This window comes from Sander lucioperca, chromosome 8 (assembly GCF_008315115.2).
Source record: "Sander lucioperca isolate FBNREF2018 chromosome 8, SLUC_FBN_1.2, whole genome shotgun sequence".
Lineage (NCBI taxonomy): Eukaryota > Metazoa > Chordata > Actinopteri > Perciformes > Percidae > Sander > Sander lucioperca.
This window is the reverse complement of record NC_050180.1, coordinates 24,126,371-24,152,818: the sequence shown is the minus strand read 5'-3', so window position 1 is coordinate 24,152,818 and position 26,448 is coordinate 24,126,371. Positions and strand designations below refer to the sequence as shown.

General features: G+C 41.1%; 1 protein-coding gene across 12 annotated transcripts in view; it reads right to left on the bottom strand.

The window, feature by feature from the left end:
• The window catches only part of dip2a (disco-interacting protein 2 homolog A), an 85,518-nt gene that overhangs the window by 34,798 nt on the left and 24,272 nt on the right, over positions 1 to 26,448 (bottom strand). For 9 of the 12 annotated variants that reach the window (XM_031299824.2, XM_031299752.2, XM_031299759.2 and 6 more), the window contains exon 2: positions 2,722 to 2,793. In XM_031299824.2, coding sequence (XP_031155684.1) covers positions 2,722 to 2,793 — 72 coding nt within the window. Of the gene's footprint in view, positions 1 to 2,721; positions 2,794 to 6,716; positions 6,739 to 8,506; positions 8,779 to 13,189; positions 13,278 to 26,448 lie in introns of those variants that run through there. The other 3 variants (XM_036004102.1, XM_036004104.1, XM_036004103.1) reach the window with 3 other exon arrangements.

Genomic DNA, 26,448 nt, shown 5'->3' with positions numbered 1-26,448 from the left:
TAAAACTATAGTCCCATTGTGGAATAAAAAGCATCTATGACCAGACTGTGGACAGCTTTGCTGTAATGTTGTAACCTTTGCTGACTAAATGACCCATTAGAAAACAGCCTTTTGAGGACAGAGTCCTACCAAGCCACATTCAGCCAGTTAGATCTAACACCTAGCTGGCTGGCCAGTCAGACACTCAGCCAGCCAGCCAGCCAGCCATCAGCCCGCCCGGCTTTTCAGCGGCAGCTTAGTAGGGATCAGTGAGCTCCACACTGTCAGCAACTCTCAGACAGCAGCAGCACGCACACACACAGAAATGCTCAGCAACATTCACACACGCTTGAGCTAAATCTATTCAATAACAATGAGTTTCAAACTCAAATAATCAAGCTTAATTAAGACTGGAGGTAATTTGAGGACACATAATTCATTCAGTCTGACACACACACACACACACACACACACAGCATCCCCTGACCATACATATACACATCAATATATGCTGGTCCCTTATATCGCTCTGACAGCCCAGTCACACACCAGCCTTTCCCAGCCTCCCGGAGGAAACAGGTCTATAAAAACAAGCCAGGACACCAGACCCGGTTGCTGGGAAGAACACACTTCAGAGACACACAGCACTAAGCCAATCAGAGACGTGCTCCATCACAGCAGATGTTGTTATTGGTCCACAGCGAACCCTGATGAATTGGTGGCTGACGACACAGGTGCTGTGTCTCACTTCCTAGAGAACAAATACGCTTGGCTAATGGCCTGCATCAAACACACAATTGTATATTTGAATCACACACATAAATAATTGATAGAAATTAGTTTGAAAGAACTGGGGATTTAAGCAACTGTATTCATAATCAGAAAATGGAAACTACATTACAACTACATTTAAAAAATGATCCTTCACTCAAGACACGATTAGGCACACCTGTATTCTCACCAAGGAGGTACAGATATTCCTAAACTTACATAAGCATGACAACTTTTCCTAAATGTTTGACTTCCCAGTATGGTCAACACAAGCAACGATTTACTCTCAAAGCTCATAGTGAAGTCCAAACACTAAAATATAAAGGAAATTAAGGAAGGAAAAGGAAATGAATCTACTCTCTCATAGAATTTAACAATCTAGCCTTGTATCCTTACTTTGATGCACGTGGCAGATGTACAGTCCTGAGACAACAGTGAAATATAAGGCAGTAAACCAGCTTATGGAATTTTGCATAGAGTTTAGAAGCTTTCAGTCTATTGGTCTCCTATTTCAACCCTGCAGCTGTTAAACCCTAACCCACTGATTCAATGTGCTGGATGGATGTGTCATTAATTCCTAACACATCCATTCATCCTGCAGGAAGAATATCACCCACTCCAAAGCCCATCCATTTCTGCCCTATATCTATCACTTCTTCACGTGTTAGGATCCAGACTGGGTGGATGTAACAATGAATGCCAGAAAGAATTCAGGAATAAGGAGGGAAGCCAGAGAAAAGAGAGCAAGAGAAAGACAGAGAATGGAGGAGATTGATCTGCCCAAGCTAAATAACAGGCCTGCTAACTCCAGTGGAAAGCCTTGAGTGAGCGGCCCACAACAGACTGGTTTCCACTGAGGCTTGGTGTTCCTATAGCAGGCCAAACCAAAGACTGCCATGGACCCCGGTTAAAGGACAGAGAAGCATGAAGCATACAGACAGCAACTCCTCTCTGGGATTCACCACAAACCACCTCGACCTTATAGTCTGCCTGAGGCAGCTCAGACTGACTGACTGACTGACTGAGCCTTAAAATACACTGAATTGACATATAACTGTATGAACCCCCCCACACAGTCAAAAGTCATAGACAATACATTGTGACATACAGCTGGGAAACTTCACGCCTTACTATTTTTCTAAGCTAATACCTCTCTTCTCAAACACCCACAGCTTAACACAGGATGGCAGGCACAAACATGCACAAACTGCCAATTAAATGAACAAAACCTTCCTCTAAATAATTTGTATTCTGTAAGACAAGGCATTATGAAAGCAGCCCACAATGCACTCAAAACTATAATGAGACCAGATCTAGACCAGTTATTATTCCAGCAGAGTCACCTAATCTTCACAGTTCCATTACAGTATGTCTTCCTTGCCTTGGTTGGTTAGCATCTATTGTTATATCTGATTATTGGCCCCTACACACACACTATGATATATGGCTGCTGCAGAGCTATCGCATTAATAATAGCAGAAAGGGTCACAGAACCACTGTTAAAGAACAATCAAGGACACAGCAGCAGACACACCATATCTAACCAGATGAATTAGGCTAAGTAAAGATGTGTCAAAATCCTCCACAGTATCCTTTATGACAACTTTATTAACAAATCCTCAATTTAAAAAATGCAACTTCTGAATTAGTTTTGGCTTTGCTTGTATTTGGTTTGTGTGTGTGAATATTAATATATATATATATATATATATATATATATATATATATATATATATATATATATATATATATATATATATATATATATATATATATTCCCTCTCTTTTACAAATGTGCTGTATGAAAATGAAGCTACTCCTATAATCATCATTATTAAAATCATAAGATACTTTTTCTCATTCTGTTTGCTCTTGTAAGGACACTATGCTAACTGCTATGCTAACAGGCAGCCAGAGCAAAGTAAAAACCTGTTCTGGACAGTACATTTCCTGCAGGCCTGTTTGTCTTACCTTGTATCTGTGGGATGTACGGTGCCAACAGCTTGCCTCTTTTCTTCTCATAGCCCTTCTGAGTGATGTCCCCTGTACAGACAGAGACAGAGAAATACAGAGGAACAGACATACAGAGAGAGAAGGGGGGGGAGGGGGGGGGGGGGGGCAGAGAGATGAGTCATTAGCTCAGCCATGCCCTGGTGGTGTGTGTGTGTGTGTGTGTGTGTGTGTGTGTTTGTGTGTGTCAGGATCACACTGCCAGGCTGGTTACACTGGCACCACAGGGCACCAGAGGAGGGTAGCGGTAACAGATAACCTATGTCTCTCTCTCACACATACACAGGAAGTGACATTGCAATTGTTAAAAGTGTTTGCCAACAGATATGGAAGTGTGGCGAATTTCCTACTGAACACTTGAATTATAACATTGAAAAGGCAAGAGGCATTTAAAAGATCATTTGTCTGGTGCGCCTGGAACATTTCCCCTCGCAGTGTTTTTACCAGAAGTACAAATACTGCTGATGTCAGCATGAACTGAATCCGCCTCAGTTGTCTCCCCACACACGATTAAAAGGCAGTCTGTTAAATAAGACCTAGCTGCATGTTATTTTAAAAGCCCTAATGTCAATGTACAAGCCTTTTCAAGCCTGGAATTTAAATAGAGTATGAAGAAGGAGAAAAATGAGGGCAGATAGAGACAGAGAGATAGGGTGAAGGTATAAGGCAAAGTAAGATCATGGCTCTTTAGATGCAGCAGAGTATATATAGCTTAAATCTGTTAATTGTCTCTAGACTTGGAAAGATGTAGAGTAGACCTAGCAAGGATAACGCCATGTCAGTGGTAAGAATGTCAGTTGTGAGGATGTCATTTGGATGATGCTTTACATTCTGATCCTTGCACGTGGGAGACAACCCTAGAGGTGCTGTTTGGCTAACAGAGTAAGGAGTATTCAAGTATCGGCTTTACCGTGTGGTTACATCATACAGACTATTTCTTGATTGAATTATCAGAAAACATGCTATATTGTCATATATATCATTATCGAGATAGAAAATGATCTATATCAGGATAGAAGATTTTGGCCATATCGCCCAGCCCTATTACTGACAAAAATAAACAGACAAAGAAAAAAAAACATGACTCCCAAGCACCCACCCACTACTTCAATATTGCTTGCTGATATAAGAGGATGAAGTCACATTGTTATGTCCATATCATAACAATCTGACAAGAAAGAAACAGCAATCCCTGACCTCATGATACCCAACATAAAAATGATCCCAATCAGTACAATAAGGTATACAGATATTACATTTTGGAAATTGAGAAGACTGGAATTGGATCGGTAACCAACCATCGGCAGATACAATGAGTTGAGATATCAGAATTGGTATTGTAAGAAAAAGTTGGATTGGTCCATCCGTAATCACAGAGCGAATTGCTTCACCCACTTCACAGAGTATGCAATGGCCCTGTATTGGCTTTTTCCAAGAAGACATAAACCAGCAAAATACAGTATATTTGCATATTTGTGACATAAAAGCATATAACAGCTGAACTATGTCACTAAAAATGCTAAAAACTGTTGAAACAAATCCATGTCCACGTGGGACCTGTTCAAAAGACAGAGAAGTAGGTCACTGACTGGAGTGTTTTGGCTGCTTGTGGTTGATTTGGGGATGTGAGATGTCACTGTGTTTCTGCGTATCAGACAGAGTGGGCTGAGGCTGATGGGGTGGTGGCTCGCTCTTTCGATGACAAAAGACATTGATTCACTGAGAGAGGGCTGACTGGCAGCACCTCTAGTACAAAAACCACAAGAATGTACATGAACTGTAAAAGAACTGTGCTCTTATATATGACCTCTCAAACAAGCTCCAACACCCCCTGAAGATGCCTCGTGGAAAACATGCCAGTCAAACAGCCGGGCTGGAAGGAGTTTCAAAGTCAAACAGCCACTTGACATGACATATGCGTTGTTTTGGCAGGAAGCAAGAAATCCTCACAAAAGTCAACGCAAGATCTCGGTGGTCAGATTTTTATATAGTTGTTAACACTGGAGTCCAATGAATAGGGATTACACTGTGTGATTTATATTAATCTCTACAGGCTCTCAGTGGGGGCCATTAGGGTGGAGGTCAAGTGAAAAAGCGATAAGTTCAATAGGGCTATCTGAACAGAACAAATTGATTAAAACCCTCCCCATGTGATCCCATTTTTTCATCTCACCATGGGGAATATTTTATTTTACTTACTCCTTATTGACGTATTTAACCTATATTACTGCATATACTGTGCACACACTCTGTTTTTACCTTTCCCTTGCCATACAGTAGCCTACATCTTATGGCCCTTTATATTGATACTTTTATTTAGTTATGTTACTCAGTTAATGGTCTTGATTTATCTTTGCTCCTTAAGCCTCTTGAACACAACAGTGTGGTAGTGTGAAGGCAGGTGTTGTTGGTCACGCTGGTTGTTGCGCTGCCCGCTGGTCCTGAGTCACCAGTAACAGCTGAATGCCTGCACTGTTAAATGTCCAGGAGAGCTGGAGGCTAGCAACAATGCAGCGCTGTCCACAGGCTGAGGCGGCTGACCTGACACTGACTCTTTCTGGTGATAAGTGTCTCTGTTTGTATGTGTGTACATCAGTATATGTTTGTGTGCATGCCTGCATGTCTAAGTGTGCGCACCACAGCAGCCAACCATCCTGACAACCACAACAATAGAGGGCTATTCTGTGCGGCGGCTCCAAATTCTGACTAGCGGCCTCAGTGGCCAAGCGGCCCCTAGCACACACTGATCCATCAAGTTATGTCTCAGTGAAGCTAATCTTTTCATCTGAGAACAAACAGCATTGTCCTTAAATATGGAGGAATGGACGCAAGCACTCCGTAGTAAGCAATGACCCTTACAGAGTGTCTTAAAAAGCAAAACAAAAAAGTCTGAGGCACCAAAGGATCACAATATTTATGTGTATGAACCATGTGTAGTGTGTTTGCATATGAATATTTGTGTGTGCATGTGTGTGTCTGCATTTTTACGTATTCACAAACAGATGATCCATTTCCACTCGCTGCTTGAGCTATGAGTGCCTACATATGAGAAAAATGGGAGGATATAAAGGCAAATTTGTGGCCTGCCGCCTGGGGAATAACAGAGGGTGAGAGGGTAGAGGGATGCAGAGAAGAGAGTGATGGAGCGATGGATAGAGGGAAGCTTAGCAAATAAACCAAATTGCACATTCACAAGGGTCATGCTGTAGCTTACAGTATATTTAAAGCAGAGTGGGAAACACTTTATTTGACCCCCCTTCACCCTTCTGAGCTGACTACAGGCTTTACCATGTAATTGAGCTGTAAAGAAAAGGGAAAGGGTGTATCTCCAAACAAGTACCTGGGGGGGGAGAGTAAATAAAAACTGAGAACGAATTTGTCAAAGAGGGAGATGAACCAGAGTTCATGATGGTTAGAAAAAAATCACCAGGGGCTCAGCTGGAAGACTGTTTTTTCTTTCCTCAGCCGGCATCCGCCTTCATCAAAACCCACCTCCTTTGTGGCCTCCACCCCTCCACTCTAACCTGTTCACCTTCTTCTCAACCCTAGAGGGCTCACTATCCACGCATACTAAGCATTCTAGTCATCTTTTGACCTCTCCTTTTAATTACTTGGAGCAGATCTTGCTCAGGGGAAAAAAATAGAAAGCAAAAGAGCAAAGGGATATCATGTCTAATGTCCACATTTTTAGTCTTGGGACACTAGTCTCCATCCATCTAAAGTGGCGAGGTATTATTTTCCAGAGACCAGAGGCATTCTTATCTGGCACATCATCCAATGTTTTTACCGTAAACATTCCTCTCACCCTGCACTGAATTCAATTTCGAAAGAGAGACGGTCAATCTTGTGACACTCTGAACAGTGACAGCAAGCAAGCCCGCTGTCCTCTGCTTTGTCTTATTGACTATAATTGACTGATGGCTATTGAGTGAAGCTGAGGCCCATTAGAGAATTACCTTGCATCTGCCCGGACGGAGCTCTTCAATCAGGAGGGAAATACTGAAACCCAGCACATTCCTCTACAAGCCAGCACAAACACATTAAGGATAAATAATAAAAGCTCTGAATGAAGATGGTGAGATTGGCTTTACTTAAGACGGTGTGAGACGTAGCTTAATAAAACAAGTTAAAAACATGAATTTGTAACAAGAGGATCCGATTTTGTCATCCACACGGTCACACACACAGTTTCTCTCTTATTTTAGATGCAGAAAGCCAGACAGGGATGTCAACTCTTGCTCTTGTATCTCCCTGGGTAACACACACACACACACACACACACACACACACACACACACACACACAGATTAATAGTAACAGAAACAGCAGCAGCAAAAGCAAGAGCTTGACAATCACAGCAATAGTTTCAATGTCTAAAGCCCTGCATCTGTGTGTGTTATCCTCTCTTGCAGGCTGCCTATTAAAAAACAGAACCCACAGCTAGTGTGTGTGTGTGTGTGTGTGTGTGTGTGTGTGTGTGTGTGTGTTTCAAATTCTCATATTAAGATACGTTTCACAAATGTCATTTCTAAATGAACAGGGGTTACAACTAATTATTTTCATTCTCGGTTAATCTGCCAATTATTTTCTCAATGAACCGATGTCAGAAAATAGTGAAAAATGGCCATCATAATCTCCTACAGGCCAAAGTGATGTATTCTAACAGCTTGTTAAGTTTGACCAACAGTCCAAAACTCAACGATATTGAGCTTATTATCATAGAAGACAAAAGAAAACCAGCAAATCTTCACATTTGAGAAGGGGGAATTAGGGAACTTTGGGTATTTTTGCTGTTTCTGTCAATTGTCTCAGCTCTAAAATAAATGATGACAAGTTGAATTTGACCAAACTCTCACAGAATCTGAAATCTGAATATACATTTTGAATTCATATATCAGACATTAATAAACATCTTAATCGAGATAATGTTGTGCTGACTAGTGCAATTTAAATTGTGTCCATAATGGCCACTGCTAATCAATAGTCAAAAAATTCCTGATTACCCGAAATAAAAACCACACTGCCACCCTCTCTTCCTAAGTGACAAACAGCCAGAGAGGTGGCCCCACCCACCCTTAATGTCAGTTCCTGCACCAGGCTTACCCACAATGTGCCAACACTGCTGCCAAGCCAGCAACCAAGCCGTCTGCCCTTCAGCCACAGAAAACCACATCTAAATATGTAGGCAGGGCAGCATTTGCTCTCTAGGCTTGTGAGCTGCCTCTAACAAAAGCAGCTGTCATTTAGCATTAGCTCTCCGGCATACAAATGTTAGTTTTACGCATTTGGATTAGGCATTTCTTGACAGGCGCTGAAATCTCATCTTTTCCAATGCATATTTGCAGTGGACAGTTTATTTAAGGACCAGACGAGATTTCAGGTGTGTATAGTCAACTCTGTGCATTATTCCTCCAATTCCTCCAGCCCAGGGGAAATGGCAATATAGCTGTGCTACTCACAACTTCTTCCTTACTTACAATATGTCTTACAGATGCAGAAAATGTACCAGTTATTGCTAAGAAAAAGGAGCAGAGACATGAATAAGAGCGGCAAAGAGAGGGATAGATTGAGAAAGAGCAGATCCTCACCACAGATTAAACCAGGTCACACTTATTTGTCTGTCTACATGACAAAAAAACACTAACCAAGCTGCAGAAAAAGTATAGTAAAAGTACAGTGTGCTATGACCACATCAGACCGCTATTAAATTATTTTTACACACAGAGACAGAGGCAGAATAACTCACATGTAGAAGCCAGGGAAGCAAGCAGAGCAGTGATGAGACGTCAGATCTTCAGCAGAGAGAGAGAGAGAGAGAGAGAGAGAGAGAGAGAGAGAGAGAGAGAGAAAGAGAGAGAGAGAGAGATGCACGGACGGATGGAGGGAGAAGAAGAGGCCAACGACTGAATACAGGCGTCAGGTCAGCAGAGGCTAACCAGCTGAAAGACTAACAGGCCAACTTAAAGAAGTCCTGCTGTCATTAAGTCAGGCCCTTCAGCATCCTTTGTTTCCTTTCAGAGTGAGAGCAGGAGAATGAACGAACCCCATCTCCCTCACTCTCCCTTCCCATCACTCCCCTCCCTCTCTCGCCCTCTCTCAAACCCCATGCTCCCGACTCCCTCCTTCTTCCATTGACTGCCCGTGATACCCCCTCCTTCTCCCGCTTCCTCTCTCTCTCTCTCTCTCTCTCTCTCTCTCTCTCTCTCTCTCTCTCTCTTTCCATCCCTCTCTACTCCAAGCTAAGGTTTTCACACAAAGCCAAACTAGGCTGCAGGATTAGGGTGTCAATGCAGACCCCTGCCCCCACCTTCCCACATACCAATCTCAAACACACACACACACACACACACACACACACACACTGTACAAGAACTATAGAAGAGGCGTCGTTAGCCTGTTACAACATGTTTATACAGGTCAAGTTACAGAGCATGCAAACCTTGTTTCACTGTAAAGAAGCTTCCATACTGATGGAGGCAACCACAACATTAGAGTTAATGCTTACTACAACATGACAAAGACCACAGCTGAAAAATACAGAAGCAGACACAAGGGTCTTAACCACCTGGACAACCTGCATGACAAAATACTGGTACATTGTCTCTGACCTTTATTGTGATTCTACTGTAATTTCCACCTCAAAATAGCTTTGTGAAAACTTAAGCCTGTATTTCAGAGTGAAGCAAAAGCTACAGTGAGATAAGATTGGGCTTACTAGGATGAGGAGTTTTGATGTGGATGGTTGGAGATGGAGTACTAGAGCACTCCCTAGGCTTATCACCCAACCAAGTGTGAGTGCATTACTATTTCAATTCAGAAATTAGAGACCTATTTACCCTACGGCAGTAAATTTCAATGAATATCTGCATATAATTAGGTTCAATTATTGCTTGCTGGCACACACACTAATGAACCTGCACAAAGACTCCAGCAAATGCCCACAAATAATAGATCATCTCCTCTGTGTCTAAAGACTGAGATGAACTACATGTCACCTTGGACTAGTGGGTCAGTCACCTTCTGCATGTAGGCTTATACTCACATGATAAGAGGCTATTTACATGTTAAACACCAGTGGATAAAAGGAAAACCCCTGTACAATAAAATGAATTCCAATAAAAAAGCCCTGCAATACTTTTTTTGAACTTTAAATTAAAGATGTAATAATTAGTTGGTCAATTGAGTAGTTGAGCAACTAGTTTAATAATCAGTTAATCATTTCAGTCATTTTTGTTGGTTTCAGCTTCTCAAATGTGAGAATTTGATGTTTTTCTTATATATCAAAGTATAGATTTACAGACAGAACAATTGATCAATCAATCAATCAAGAAAACTATCAGCAGATTACTTAATAATGAAAATGATTGTTGCACCCCTACTCATAGTGATCACATTTTTATTTTACTTTTACATTTTATCACATTTTAAACTCAACAGTGTAGACAGTGTAAAAAGGAACATGAGGGCTAGAATGAGGTCAGCAAACTTCAGAGACAGATACACAGGTACAGTTCATTACGCAGGGATGTACACTTTTATACAATGATACATTTTTTATTCAACTCAGTGGTTGGTTTAGTAAAAATGTACTATATCAATTATATGACTCGCCTAGTATAGTTTGGTGTTGTACTGGACTGCAATACTGCATTATGAGGATGTTTTTATAAGTTGCCTTTGAACACTTCCAATTTAAGTAAATGACGCTCAGAGTATTCACACAGTAGTAGCTGAACACAGCAGTAATAAAGCAGTAATAAAGCCAAGAGATGTCATGGTACCTCAATGCTATAACAAATATGTGACTATAGATTTATTCTTTTGCACAGCTCGAGTCATACTGATGCACGTCTAGGATCATTTATGCAACACACATCCAACTGGAAGGTTAAAGACACAGGGACAAGACAAAAAAGGGTAAGTGTTGCAGAAAAGAGGGGTTGATTGAAGATGACATGGAGCTTGACACTGAGAGCCAGCTGTAGAAATATACCAGGGAGGGGTGCAACTGGAGGGGGCTTTAGAAACAGAAGGGGGGGATGAGAAAAGAAAAGAGAGAGGAGGAAAAAAAGGATAAGGAATAAAGGAGGATATTATTAAAAGGTAATGACTTCCTCTTCATTTCACTAGACATACACACACACACACACACACACACACACACACACACACACACACACACACACACACACACACAGACAGACATCTCTGATCCTAAAGCGCATGGGCGTCTCTCAGTCTCCATCTATCAACTGCTCCAATCATACCGTCGTTTCGCTTTTAATTAAGTAGTGCCAACGAATTAGGAGACTGAACGAACCCTCCATTACCACTTTGCTAATACATAACCCTCTCATCATATATGCACACACACAGAGCCCAAAATCCCCCTTCATCCCCCAGGCTCTGTATGGCTGGTGAGCAGACAGACACTGTGAATACTAAGACATTAGATGCAGCGCTGCCATATTTAGGGAGCCCTGCAGCTGTGCACTGATTAGGGGAGCAGACAAGAGGGGGGAGCCATAATTAACAGTAACAAATAAACACTGATACTATACGCACACACATAAAAAGGAAAACACACACACACACACACACACACACACACACACACACACACAATGCTTGCACCAGCTCTCACAAAGAGATGCAGATCAACTCAAGAGCAAATAATAAAGCAGATGAAGGATCAGGCCATTGCTCACACATGAACACAAACACACCAATTCAGACTTGGTTTTAGGATAATGTTTCTTGGGTTTAGGATAAGTTTAGGGTAAGGTTTGGGGTTAAGTATGATGGATAATGTTAGGATAATGGGCCAGGGAATGCATTGTGTCAATGGATATCTTCACAAATATCTAATAAATGTGCGTGTGTGTGAGTGAGTGTGAGAAAGAGACAACGAGAGAGAGACCTGGCTGCAGTCCAAACTGAGCTGCACGGTAACTGAGCGATGTGCATCTATTCTGGCTCTCAGCCAGAGCTGCATGATGTGAAAACACCTACACGGACAGCAGCAAAAACTGTGTGCCAGTGTGCTATCCAACATCACATAGTGATTCTGTACATATACTGTATGTCTCAATGAAACCACCCAGACCAATGACAATGAAGAGCGCTAGTGCAGAAAACAACATGCCTAATCTGTAATACTGTTGACCTCATCAGATATACAGCCTCATTTTATGGAGTGTAATGTCTTTTTCACATTTTTTTACTATGCAACCCTGACTGAGAGAACTGTGATGTAAACTGTTTATTTCAAACTAGACTCTCTCATTGTCTGAGTCCTTTCATGTCGCCTATGTGTTGGGGTGTGTGTCTCTACAGAGTATGTGTGTGATTTGAGGAGCAAGACATCTGTGTGACAGGCGTGACCAGTGTGGGAGCCTCAGAGGAAAGACTCTGCCATGAAACACAAGAATCTGTTTACAGCCAACAAGCATAACGTGCCTCCAGCTACACTGTAATGGACTAACTACTGTATTTTACATGTTTAGCTTATGAGTGCCAACCTCATTATACTCCCTGACGGTTCAGTTATTTGATGGCATGCATAATAAATCAACTCTGCTGGTGTTGACAGCTTCAACATCTCTTTTTAGCTGCAGAAAACCATGTGTGCTACTGTCATTTGGCCAAACCATGGTGTAGTTACAGAGTGAGCAGAGCTGTAGTGATCAGCACAAAATCAAGACTATTAGCAGCTAATGAATAGCTCAGTCTAGAACTGGAGCACCATCCAACTTGTCCTCATTCATAAACTGATTTGTTTTGTGTGCGTGTGTGTGTGTGTGTGTGTGTGTGTGTGTGTTCAGCAGCCTTCAAACCCCCCCCCCCCAAAAAAAAAAAAAAACTGTTAAGTGACATGATTAGGAGGCTGAAACCCAAAATCAAGTCAACCAAAGTCAAACTCAATTTCACTAATGCCCTCCATTCAGGGCATTACAGCTCTATTCTCAAACTCAACCATCTAATTTGTCACAATTCAAAAAGAGTCTAAAACACAGAATAGTCTACTCTAATGGAAAATCTTGTGCCATTTTCCAGACAGTATTCAACGTGCTCAGCCACAAATGTTGCATGCAATCCGACTGTTTTACATTCCTCAGGGGATCTGTTACCCGAGCAATAAAACTAATGTTTTTACAGACCAAGGCTTTGATTAATATAGGGATGAAAATTACACTTTTATGCTTAATTTTTTGCATAAGACAAATATGGGCCCGAATGCCACCCAGATCATCATAACTTCCTATTTGTTCTCTATATAAAACCATACAGACAAAAAAAAAAAAAAAAAAAAATATATATATATATATATATATATATATCAAAAGCCTACTGCACTAATGAAGAACTAGTGCTACTGACTATAGCTACCACCTACTTAGAAACCCTGCGTCCCTGGTGTTTGACATACGAGTGGAGTGGTGTCCCATCTGAAGCTCCCAGCTCTGTCAGATCTGCTTACTTCTCTGTACGGTCTCAGAGGATGTGGAGAGATTTATTGTCTCCTTCTTTGCCTGGTTATTACCATATGAATGACCATGATTTCACTGGCCTGACACAGGCTTAGCCATTAAGCTCCTTGCATACACACACACACACACACATACATACACACACACACACACACACACACACACACATAAACACCTATGTGCTATATAGGGATGGGAGAGAGCCGGGTGTCTTTGCATGAACACACAAAACAGCTAAACATCTACACATGGGCACCGTGGCAATCCAATTAAAGGGTGCACACACAGATACACTCCGTGGTATTAGAGATGCAGGCTATCGCCCCCAACTGTGTGTTGCGTGTATCAATATCTATATGTCAGCAGCCAGGGCTAACTAGCTCTGCTCCTAGGTAACAAGCCATACGGCAAAGTCTTTTGTTCCTCGCCTGGGATTCATGTGCGGGTCTTGGAGGGGAGCCCAGCACCAGTGTGTGATTACATGAAAGTGTGTGTGTGTGTGTGTGTGTGTGTGTGTGTGTGTGTGTGTGTGTGCCTGTGTTTATCCTTTTCAACACAAAACATACCATAGGTCCATTATTTATATATAATATATGTATGTGTGTGTATGTATGTATGTGTGTAAGTGTGTGTTCTGAGGTCTAAAAGAGTAGATTTGAGTACATGAAAGGTTTGAATATGACCGTTTTTATATTATTTATTTGGTCAATGTAAATCTCACTATTCATGTATGTATGATGTATTATGTATTTTAGCTACGATCAGCCTGCCCAGGGACTATGGGTGAAAATTAGCTCTTGAGCTAAAACCTGGTACTATGCATCTCTCCTCTTGAGGTTAATGTTTATTGTACGCTGTCCCTGTTTCTCTAAATAAATAAAAGAAAAAAAAAATGTGTATATGTTTCCAAATATACACAGCTCTTTACAGAGAGCAAAGCAGGGCTATCCAGGTGGGCTAGGATTGACACAGCATCAGTGCCGGTCAACAGAACAAGCAGGTGGACCACAATGTAGGACAAATGTGCTCAAACACAACTATGTACCAATGGAGTCTGCAATGCATGTTTCAAGAACCAAACTGAATGGTGACAGCAATTTTGGCAAACAGCTATGTTATCAGGTTATAATTTTCTGGAAAAGCATGCTTGCTTTTATTCTTCTTATCTTACTACAAAATTGAATTTGAGAAGGTTTTTTTTTTTTTTTATATTGTACTGCATAATGTTTTAAGCACAGGCCATGATTACTGAATTGCTCTTAAAGAGCTGCAAATACAGTAGTGATGATTTTCAAAATCAATTATATCACCGTATTCTTACTCTATTCAATGTCAAGTCTATGAAATATCAGAAACTTGTGAAAAATTACCCTCACAATTTCCCAGATCTCTTCAAGATAATGTCTTCAAATTGCTTGTTTTGTCTAATGCAGGTACAAGGGTTTTAATCCGTGATATGGATTGCATTTAGAAAACGAGTTTGAAGTGTCTTACTGTCTTTTGCTCACATGCACAGATGCAATAAGTCGCTGCTGGTTGACTGCAATTCTCTCTTGTTTAAAACACATACAAACAGTAACAGGCCAATCGCACCAGGCTCTGGACAGTATGACCACAAGCCTCACCTCATTCACAGATGTGTCTGTGTGAATGTGAGCATATATGCATACTTACACACTTTACAGCACTTGCTGCACTTTAAATAGTTTTATATTTATCTATTTATTTATCTCATTTTTATCCCACTGAATGTCCTTTGTCTTGTGTTTTTATGTTTTTATGTTGGAATGCATCACCTGAGTGTCACAACTAATTGCGTTGTATTACTATGCAATGACAATAAAGGCTTTCTGATTCGGATTTCTAGCTCATGTATGCATGTGATTGCTCATCTATAATTCATTAGTGTGGCACTTTTACTTTCCCTGCCACACAACCGGCTAAACTGTGCTCCTCTGGCTGAGACCAAGCAATTAAGTGGAGCAGTGATAGCGCTCTCAAGGCCTGACTTAAGCCTTTAAATTTTAACACCACAGTTCAACACTGCCCCAGCCCTTGTTAACAAGACCAGGGCTGGCTGGAACATCTGGTTGCCCTCAGACGAGATATTTATTACTGGAGAAGAACGAACATTGCTGTACATATACTGACAGCCAGCAGAGTTGTGTTTAGTAACAACAGCAGATTTTGTTGTGTTTTTTTTAACAATTTGACATCCTTATTCATTATTATTATTATTGTTTTGATAATCTCTTGGACTACCTTAGAAAGGAAGGAAGGAAAGTGTGTGTGTGTGTGTGTGTGTGTGTGTGTGTGTGTGTGTGTGTGTGTGTGTGTGTGAGTGAGTGAGTAATAGAGAGAGAGAGAGAGAGAGAGAGAGAGAGAGAGAGAGCGAGAGAGAGAGAGAGAGAGAGAGAGAGAGAGAGAGAGAGAGAGCGAGAGTGTGTCTCATCTACAATCTACCCCCTCACCACACACACATTACTAGACTGGTTATCCTGCTGGTGTGGTGACTGGTAAACCCACCAAAAGCACTTCAACTCAAAGAGACACACACACACACACACATACACAAAGTGCATATGACACCAATGGCAAAACATGTTTTTAACTTGGATATACAGACACATACTCACTCACGCAAACTCACAATAACACACACACACACACACACACACACACACACACACACACACACACTGAGCAGTGCATTAACAAGAGCAGAGGTAGCATGAGGAGACAGTCCAGCTGGAGCACATGTGCAGAGCTCCTATTCTAATGAGTCCAATTAGTCAGTAGAACAGCAACCATAACTGCTGCTACCACACACACACACACACACACGCACACGCACACTTTTAAACAACATATTCATCTTTTACATATTCACAAAAAAAGGCGTGCTCTGCCCCTGAGCTAAAATCAGACTCACATCAACAAAACACATTTATTTGGCTGTGATAAATTGATACTCCACACAACTGGGTAATAGTGGGAACAGTACTCCGCGCCGGAGTGCACGCCAACAGTAAAATAGTGGTGGGCAGTTGTCTAATCTGCCCAACAGAGGGTGCTAGAGCTATGTGTAGCCTGAAGGCTCCCACACCATCACTTCTCTGACCGACTCGTCCTTCATCTCATCTAGTCTTGTCACTTCTTCTCTCCTTCTCCTCTTTCTTCCTTTCAGTCTCTGCACACATATTAACACTGCACAGGACTACTGTATTTAAAGAGTTTATTTATGCTTGTGTTTGTCTTTACATGTTAAATGTCTCGATTTTGTCATCCTGAGCTACTGAAAATGTTAAGCCTGTCCAGTCTGTTGCATGAAATAAATAAGAAGAACATTTCAATTACAGTAGTATTACCGTGAAAACTCATGTGACACCCCATTACACCACTATTTGAGACTATTAACAGCATAATTCCACTGTGGCCAGGGGCAGCTCTGGGCTTTGTTACGAGTGTGTGACTCATACTATATCTGAGCACCAGCAGCTTGCACACAGAGCCTGATACTGTCATGTATGGATTGACAGATTGAGCTACAGGGCGGAGGTAAACCCTGGCTTCAGAGTGTGTGTATGCGTGAGAAGTGGCAGCACTTAGCCTGTGCTCAGCCATCACAGTGGCTGTGTATGTGTTTTCTAATGAGTGTGCTCTTAATGAGGCTGAGCTCTGTGTGATTAGCAATCCTCAACAAAGGCCAAGCTATAAAACAAAACAATCACTTTACCTCAGCAGCACAAGCAAAGAGCTATTCTTACACAAACTATCAAGCCTTTGACCAGTCCAGGCAAGTACTACCCCTCGTCTTTCCATATGGGTTTTTGTTTACATCAGTGTGTGTGAGTGCTGAAATGATAATCTCTATTATTTTAAGAGATATAATCTATTAATCTATGGGTGATCTGCTGTAGGCAGGTAGCTCTGTTAAAGCAGTGCAAGCCTATAATAATAAAACATGTTAAGACTTTTTTAATCTCTATTTTTTTAGTTAAAGCAATAGTTCATGAGAACAATAGTTTAAAAAAATGCAATGTTGAGAAATCATTAGAACAAATCCTGGATCTGCACCTAAACCACAAACTAATCGTTTTTATTCAACATCTGTCAACAAGTTTATTTGTTTCGTTTTTAATATCCTCCTAACAAACTGACAAGCAGACTAATATAATCAGAGGTGATACAGGTTACAGTATTGGGAATATGCAAATATTCTATGATCATTATTGCAATTGTGCATTGTTGATTTAGATCACTGACTAAATATATAGAGTGTACTCCATGTATTTTTTTTATAGTGACTGTATGAGCCCAGTATTGATTATAACACTAAAACGATAGACCTTTGAACGCAGGAGCAGCTACTGATCTCGAAAGGCAGTTAAGAAATGAGCCATGTCTCTTTATGCGCAATGAGAGTGCTGAGAATGCAGATGTGGGCCATTGCAGAGAGAGGTGGGTGATGGGAGGGAAGGAGGCTTGAGAGGTTGTGAGAGGGAGGTAGTGAGAGATGCAACAGTGAAGGACAGATGTCTGCTCTTTACTGTACCTACGAGAGAGAATGATGCCAGCCTTTAACATTCCCTCAAAGGGATTTACAATGCTAATGCACCGCTCCCTTCAGGCTGAAATAATCTGTCCAGCACACTGGACCTTTAGCTTCTACTCTCTGATAGAAGGTCACCACTTACTGAAAAGAGACACAAGCAGAGGGGTGTGTGTGTGTGTGTGTGTGTGTGTGTGTGTGTGTGTGTGTGTAGGCCTACCTCTGTTAATGTGCATGTGTGGGAATGGCTCTGCATATGTTTGTGTGTCTTTTGGTCATAGCACGATCTGCCCTAACCCTAACTGGAAAAAGGTACTAACTTCAATGTACCAGTATGCAACTATTTTGAAGAATACTGATATCAGATGAACTAGTCTACATGCTGCTCTCTATTCAAAATGGTACTGTAAAGGAAGTGAATTCAAAACATTTGTAAAAGCAGACTATTTTAACTTCAAAACTGTCCTTTGTTACACTCATTTGAAGCATGACAGAGTAGCAGGAAATTTGATAATAGAGACATGTGATTGTAAGGACCCATAGTTAGGCCTGCTATACAATGCCAACTAAAGGGAGATATTATGTGGTACAGTGCCTCTCAGTGCTGCCTGTTTTGTATATATTTCGTGCTTTGACAAGTGGCTTTATGTTGCCGTTTCCTGGAAAATAGGAAGCTCTTCTAAAAATAGTTGTAAAGATGGAAACTAAGAAACCGAAAAAAGAAATGTTGGTCATTCCAGATTATAGCCTTGTTGTTAGTTCTCAAACAGAGTTTTCCTTTCGTCCTCACGCAGCCTAACAATGCCTCGTATACATTTCACCATCATTTGTCCATACATTCCACCAAGTATGACATAATTCCTTATATGGGTTGTTACTTTTTTCCACACTTAGATAAGGTGCAGTGTGTGTTTCCACATTGCTCTGGATCCTCCCCTGAGGGTACCTGGCCTTGGCTTGAACGAGCCCGCCCGCCTGGGCAAAGGACTGCTACAAGATGGGGAGACATGCCTTTGATGTCTTTGGGCTGGTGGGATTCGCTCGAAGAGAGAGGGTGAGAAAAAGGAGGGAACGAGCAGGAAAGGGAAGAGGTGCTGTGAGATAGAGAACGACAAAGAGAGAGAATATGGAAAGATAGTGATTGAACAATAGAAAGAAGAGAGAATACAAATAAAGGAAGAGAGGGAGTTAGACAGGAAAAAGAGGAGGGGCATGCGCTTTGAAGTTAGGAGCTGAGCAGAGACCTGCCTCCCCAGAGTAACGCCTGGGGGGGAGGCCTGCAATCGTAAAGTGTGGATGGTTAGAGAAAAGGGAAAGGTGATGAATCACGATGAGCTAGATAAGAGCTATAGTGGACCTCTCTTTCAGTCTCCATATTTCTGTTTGTCTCTGTGCTACATGTTTTATCTGTCAAAAGACATAAAACATGGGAGCAGGGACAAAAACCTGAACAACTTTCTTCTTTGATGTCTTTACTGCCATTCACTTGCTTGACTGTCTACATTAAGACTGCTTTCTCTTTGCTGTTTTATCCTTACAGACTTTGGCAGCATGGGAGCCTGATTCATCCAGGCCAGCAGTGGTGATTTAAAGAAAGGCTTTCAGCATCTGCAGCACTAGTCCAGAGCGCCCTGCTGTCCAAGATTGTCTGTCCCAAGCAAAGGTCCCCATGGTGACAGCAGCAGTGCTCTCCAGGGTCGTCTGACGCAGGGAGTGAATGTACTGACAACAATGTATTGTTCCACTTTCACTGAGATAACAACATTTTCTCCTTTTGCATGCTGTAAATTTAAACTCCAAAACAAAAAATGTTGTCCCGAAAAGGAAAGAAAACTATCCATAAAACTCTTAGAAAGACTTTGACTATAGGAGAAATTAGGGGTGTAAGAAAAAAATCGATACACTTGAGTATCACATTATTTTATTTAGCAATACTAAATCGATTTTCAAAAACGCAATATCGATTTTCTTTTTAGTTTACGTGCAAAAATATTCATGTAAGACAGTTTATGTTGTGTTGAAACCCCCTACCGCTAGATGGCTGTGCTGAGACGCACCCCTAGTGTCCTTGCCTAACAGTGCCTAGCAGTGCCTGACTTTTTGCTAGAAGCTAACAATGTAGCTATGGCTGAACTATGGCCTACTTTAGCGTATAACAATTTGCTCACTAAGAACCTGTGAACCAATATCCCAAACTGGCAGTTTGATTTTCTGTGTACTGAATTGTTTACCTAAAGTAAAGTTCTTTGACTTTTATGCACATCATGACTTTTTTTGAAATATTAGTTTTTCTAAAATTATACTTTAAAGAAATCCCAATATATCGCCTTACGCACAGTATCAAAATATATTGTAATATATTGAATCGTGACCCATGTATCGTGATACGTATCATATCGCCAGATTCTTGCCAATCCACAGCCCTAGGAGAAGTAGGATGTGCTTTATCCTTTTAGAAAATAACATAAAGAGAAAATAAACAGTCACGGGTCGAGCCCTGACAGATAAGGTGATGGAAAATGACAGGCATGAGAGGGGGAACAGGGAAAGAAAGAGCACTTTATAGGATGGAGAGACCACTTTATCTTTCCTTCACACTCCTCCAGGTCCAGGCACTTCCTGTTCCATTGTGCTGGCTGTACGTACAGGAAGTGGGTTCTTTGTTGCCTCTCCCCTTCCTGTTGGTGTCGAGCACACTGACAAGAGGAATGTATGTGGATCAAGGAGGGAGGAACAACACGCTGTGTTTGCAAGTAACCAGGAAGGAGCTCCTGGTGGAGACTTTTGCACTTAGAAACATACACAGGCACACGTAGGGCTGTACTTCAACCATAAAGAGAACATGACACCAACAAACAGGAAGAGGGTTGTTCAGTAGATTTGCAGATGGGGTGATACCAGATAACTAACAGACATTTAACACAGGCACACAGGCAGACAGCCATAGGGCTGCTCGATAATGGGAAAAAAATATAAATCACGATTATTTCAGTCAGTATTGAAATTGCAATAATTTAACACGATTACTTGTTGACTTCTGGAAAGATGTTGCAATTATTGAACTTAAAAAACAGTGGAAAAAGTTAAATAAATCAACAGTAAAAAAAAAAAAAAAAAAACCTGTAAACTTTGCCTTAATACTTTTCATATTGAAAAATTATTTTTTCACTCATAACACAAGAGAAAATAAGAGTTCACTTGCAAAACGTAATGAGCTAAATAATTGGTTTTCTCGATTATTCTGTTTTTGTGATCATTGGGAGCCGACATAATCACGATTACATTTTGATTAATTGCACAGACCTAGACAGCCACATGCCAAACATTAAAGCTAGTCAGATTAGACACCTGATCCTTGCTGATTTCAGTATCAGTTTCATGACTCATCAGGGAATGGAATAAATTGTCAATGGTAGTCTCTCAGCTACAACATATGTCATGTCAGTCAACTCTATTTACCACTCTTTATTTATTCACACCTACACAATAGCCTCTGGAAAAGTGGAGCACTTTTTGGCTTGAAATATCCCATCTATCCTCCTCTTAATCTACCCTGCATGGCTGATAGCCAAGAAAAGAAGGAATTTATCACGACGCTCCATCAAAAACATTAAAAGCTAAGAATGTGGCCCCAAATCTTTCAGTGTGTTATTGCAGACTCAGAAACAACATGCTGTGGTGCTCAGCTCAAAGAAGAAACCTACTTCTCTCTTCGCTGAGGGTAAACAAGGGTGACAGTAGATCCTGTTAATAAGCCATAGAAATCACTCAGTAGTCTGTCATATAAGCTCCTCGTCAGTTTCAAATTTCCTTCTGACATCACATTTAAAAGGATGTTTTAAATGGTAAACACTCAACTCGGCTCAGAGTCTGGCATCTACTCTGTGGTTTTTAAAGAATCCGTTGGATTTCAGTGTAATTTCACACTTCAACACTTCATTTACACACATTTTTGCACAGGGCTGTGAATTGCAATCTGTAAACCTGTCAGCAAAGTGAGAACTTGTTCAAACCAACAGGCCGCATGGCAAATTTATGTTGTACCTTTATTTACAATATGCTTTATTTGCTGTATTATCTTATTTGTGTTCTACTGTTCCATTCATTCTAGTTGTGCTATTTGTTGTATTCTGATACACGCTCCTCTTCACCACTGCAATGCTATGCTTTAATTTGAAATTTTAGAAATATGCTTCACACTCAACTGCGTGGAGTGCACCTCAGAAATCTGTCACAGTTTGGGTTTTGCAAGTCACGTTCAAATTTGCATTGGATTTTTATGACAAATCTGTACAGTCCCTTTTTAAATGACAGAAAGTAGACCAAACAGAGAGAGTGGTAGAAAGGTCAACATGCTGCCACCAAAACCCAGAGAAACTAGTTCCACTGGGCAGACAAGTCAGAGAAGATAGAAATGGAGAGATGAGGACAACAAGGGAAAAGAGCAGAGAGGCGGACGTGAGAGCAGATGTCGGAAAGATTGATTTAAAGAGAGCAGAGTAACGACAGCCTGGCATCATCCAATCAGACCCTTGTTTCACAAGACTGACAGAGCGGAGCAAGAGTGTGTGTCTGTCTGCATGGTAAATTCTCAGAGGGAAGATATAAAAATAAATAAAAGAGAAAGGAGGAGGTGAGAGGCATTGAGAGGGGGGTGTTGTGTTGTGCTGTCAGATGTCACTGTGAGTTTGAGGATCTCCAAGTAGCAGTAAGAATAATGGAGGCCACAGAGGGCAAGACGTTGTAAAATCTCTGTCAATTTCCTCTATCTTATTGTTTCCTGCTAACATTTGCTAATTAGCGTAAAACACAAAGTACAGCTAAGGCTGATGGGAATGCCATTATTTTTGGAAGTATTTGGTCAAAAATCGAAGCATTGGCAAACTATAATTCAACATGATGATTGGGCTAGAGAAAACGTTATAGGATCACCAAAATTGTTACAATTCATTTTTAAGGGGACAACAGTGTTTGCTCCATATTTCATGGAAATCCATCCAATAGTAGTTGAGATATTTCAGTCTGGGCCAAAGTGGTGGACAAACCAACAGTCTGACATTGCCAACCCTAAAGCCATGCTGCTAACATGGCTAGAATTGCATAATGATATTCAGAAACGTAAAAGCTGCGTTTCTGTATATAATAATATAATTTAGCTGAACAGGGATCTGGCTTATTTTCATCATTCAGACTTGATCATTTTTCAAGGTAACTGTGGGGCATTTTTTTTCATTTCTCAAACAAATTTAGCTTGAAACTTAAACCAATGTCACATTTAAATGACACGTCTCAGCCTACAAAACCTTTCCGATATCAGAAAGGGAAATTACAGTAGAGCTGACCATCACCCATTACGTCTTGTGTCCATCCCAACCCTAAAACCGAATGGTGCGACACACATCCAGTACTGCTATGTCCTTCCTCGAAGCAAATCATTTAAGAAAACAGAACCAGATGAACCACCCCTCCACTGACAGGCTTTGCCCAATGTTGTAGTCACTTCAAGCGCTCTTATCCTCAGAGTGTGTCTACGTGTGTGTTTTTGTTTTTCAGATCAAACACTGCTCTTGTGGGGGGATGACCCTGTGCATGTGTGTGTGTGTGTGTGTGTATTGTGACCTGAGGCCCACACTAGGATGATGAGGATCTGTAGATTAGACTACAAAGAAGACAGCTGGGCCCTTGACTTCTGGCCATCTCAGCCGTTCATGGAAGTTTAATGGAGAGTGATAATAATGAAAACTAATCTGAGTGGGTGATGGGAGGTCAAGAGACCCTGATTGACTCAGGGTCAATGCAGGAAGAGAAGAAAGGGAGAGCGCATGTGTGTGTGGGACCTGAAAAACATCACAAACAATAGCACACCAGGAAATGTAATTGATCTGTAACGGCCGGGATCGGATCAATTTCTCTTGCAGCAGCACACACAAGACGACAGACAATTAAAATTATTTTACAAAAAAAAGTGACCAAGAAAAGAAGAGGGAGATAAGGGAGGTGGAGATACAACACGCTCAAGACGGAGTGGTAGTTGTACAGTATCTGTCTGCTCTTTGATGATACGAGAGTCTTTTCCCACGAGGGCAATCCCCTCCGACAGGACTGACGTGGAAAACAAACCACTGTATTGCCTTTCCTCCTTCCCTCTCCCTGTGAGCTCATTTTAGCCCTCCATTACTTTTCCTTCTCTCTTTCATTGTCTGTCTCTCTCTCTCTCTCTCTCTCCCTCTTTTTGTGACCTGACCTCTGTGTCTAAATGTTGGGAAACAGAAAATATATCTCAACACAATTTTGAGTTGCCGTCTGTCCTATTTTTGCCTGTTCAGTTCACTTTTGCCATGCTGGAGATTAATGCAAGAACAATTAGTCAATTAATCAAATATTTGATCAAGAGAACAATAACATTTTCTGACAAACATGACAAATCTATTAGCCATTTAAGTCATAACAAAAATTACTCTTTATACAGCTTAGTGTGAGAATTCTACACTATCACCACTATTTTTAACTAAAGCAGTCATTCTATTCTATTCTAAAAACTTGCAGCTATATTTGACTATAAAAATCACAGCACACAAGTTGTCCTGTGCAGCCCTGGTTGGAAATCTATGGTCTCTGTGGGTGGACGGAGTAGGGAGTGGGAGTTAATCAGCCGTTGCTAAAAAGAGGAAATCCTCCCATTTCCTAGCTGCCACCTGTCACTCAACCTGACACCTGCCCCACCAGCTATGTCTGTCTCTATATCTTTCTAAAACACACACACACACACACACACACACACACACACACACACACACTTATCTTCCCATATGACGACGTGAATGCTTGCGCATTCTAAACACATGCTGGGAAGCGTAAGTAAACCAGTTAATACACATGTACACACAGGTAAACCCAAATGCCTGTTTGCACATGCTATTTACTGGGCGACACCTTAACGTAACTGGCAGACAAAGTAGCAGAAGTGAGGTGAGAACTACAAAGGAACATCGACACTGATGGTTAAGGAACTGCAGGACCACACACAGTGCACAAACACACAAGCAGCAGTAATTATACACATCCATTCCAAAAGAAATGTAGCTTTTGTGCAGCTTTTGTGTAAATTACTATACTGTACAAAAGATTGAGACATTTGGTCATGATAAGAAGCAACAATAAATGGACTGCAGATGGGAGCGTACAGAGGAGGAAATGAAGATCACGATGAGGACAGATTGTAAAATATAGCCAATTTAGTAAAATCTTAGAGAACATTACAAATATTTGTCCATCACTTGTAGAGGTTAATAAATAGCTCATGTCTTATATCTGTCATGAAGTACTTTTTTTTTTAAACTGATATGTCTCTTATTTTGACCCTTAAAGAGATCAATGCACATCCTCCACTCTTTTAACTAAGAGGACAATCCCCTTTTCACCCCCAGGCCACATCTGCAGAACTCTACACTAATGGCAGACTACATTAAACACACTCACACATCCATTCTCTCTCTCTCACTCTCACACACACACACACACACACACACACACACACACTGTATAATATCCAGACAGTACAGTGCTTGAGTGCTGCGTGTCGTTTTTACAAACCCCCACCTTGTAGCTATCCGTTGACTCCTGATATCAATGTGGGTTGTGTTTGTTTTTGTGAACCTGTGAACTCAGCTGTGTGTTTGCCCTGAAGTCCTTGTATCTCTACTCCTATCGGAGAGTAAAACCAGCTAAGTGAGTTTGCAGCCAACTGGTGTTGGATCAATGCTTACTCCCCTACATGGCCTTCAACATCACACCATCATTGTTTTATGTGCCAGTAGGCAAAAAAAAAAACATGTCATTTATGCAAACATGCTACGCAATAGATTTGCAGATACAGGCAGACACATGCATGCTTTATTGTACAGACATGAGCATGCACAGATTAATTGCTCTGCTCTCACGCATGTGCTCAATAAATGCCATAACACAGAAATGAGTGCACACACCCACACTATAAACACTCATTTGACATACAATAGCTTAATCCTAACTCTTAATCCACCCAGATTCTCATGATATGCAGACATAACCTAAATAGTGTGCATCTTCCCTCACAGATCCCTATTAAAACCTGACTTGTTGCCACTCAGCTGGTATTATCTCCTCTCCAGCACACTGCCAGGTCTAATGAGTGACATGTATAACACAGATCCATTGTGCTGGAAGGATTACTAATGTAAACATGTGCTCTCTGACTCGGTCTAGCAACTTCACTAACAAACTTGATTATTTCATCTGTCTGTATGGGTTGTTTAATAAGGTGTGTTAGCAAAAAAGGACACTTTTCACAGAGATCCACAAAGATCCCTATTGAGTGATAACAACAGTTAATAGTAAACCTGGGCCCAGATCTTTAGAACAACCCCACAGCAGTCTATAAACACAAATGCTGACTCAGGTCATGAAGGTGTGCTATGTGCTGGCCAAATCAAGGCCCAGAAATGAGATAGAAGAGGAGGCATTACAGTAAATCATCGGCTAAACATCTCTCTGAGGCAGCCTGCTCTTTGGATCATTTCCTTATAAGGACCAATGGACTGGTGATGCAGTGATACAGTCGGTCTGCTGAAGGTAAAGAAAAACTGCAGTGTCTTTTGAGTACAACAG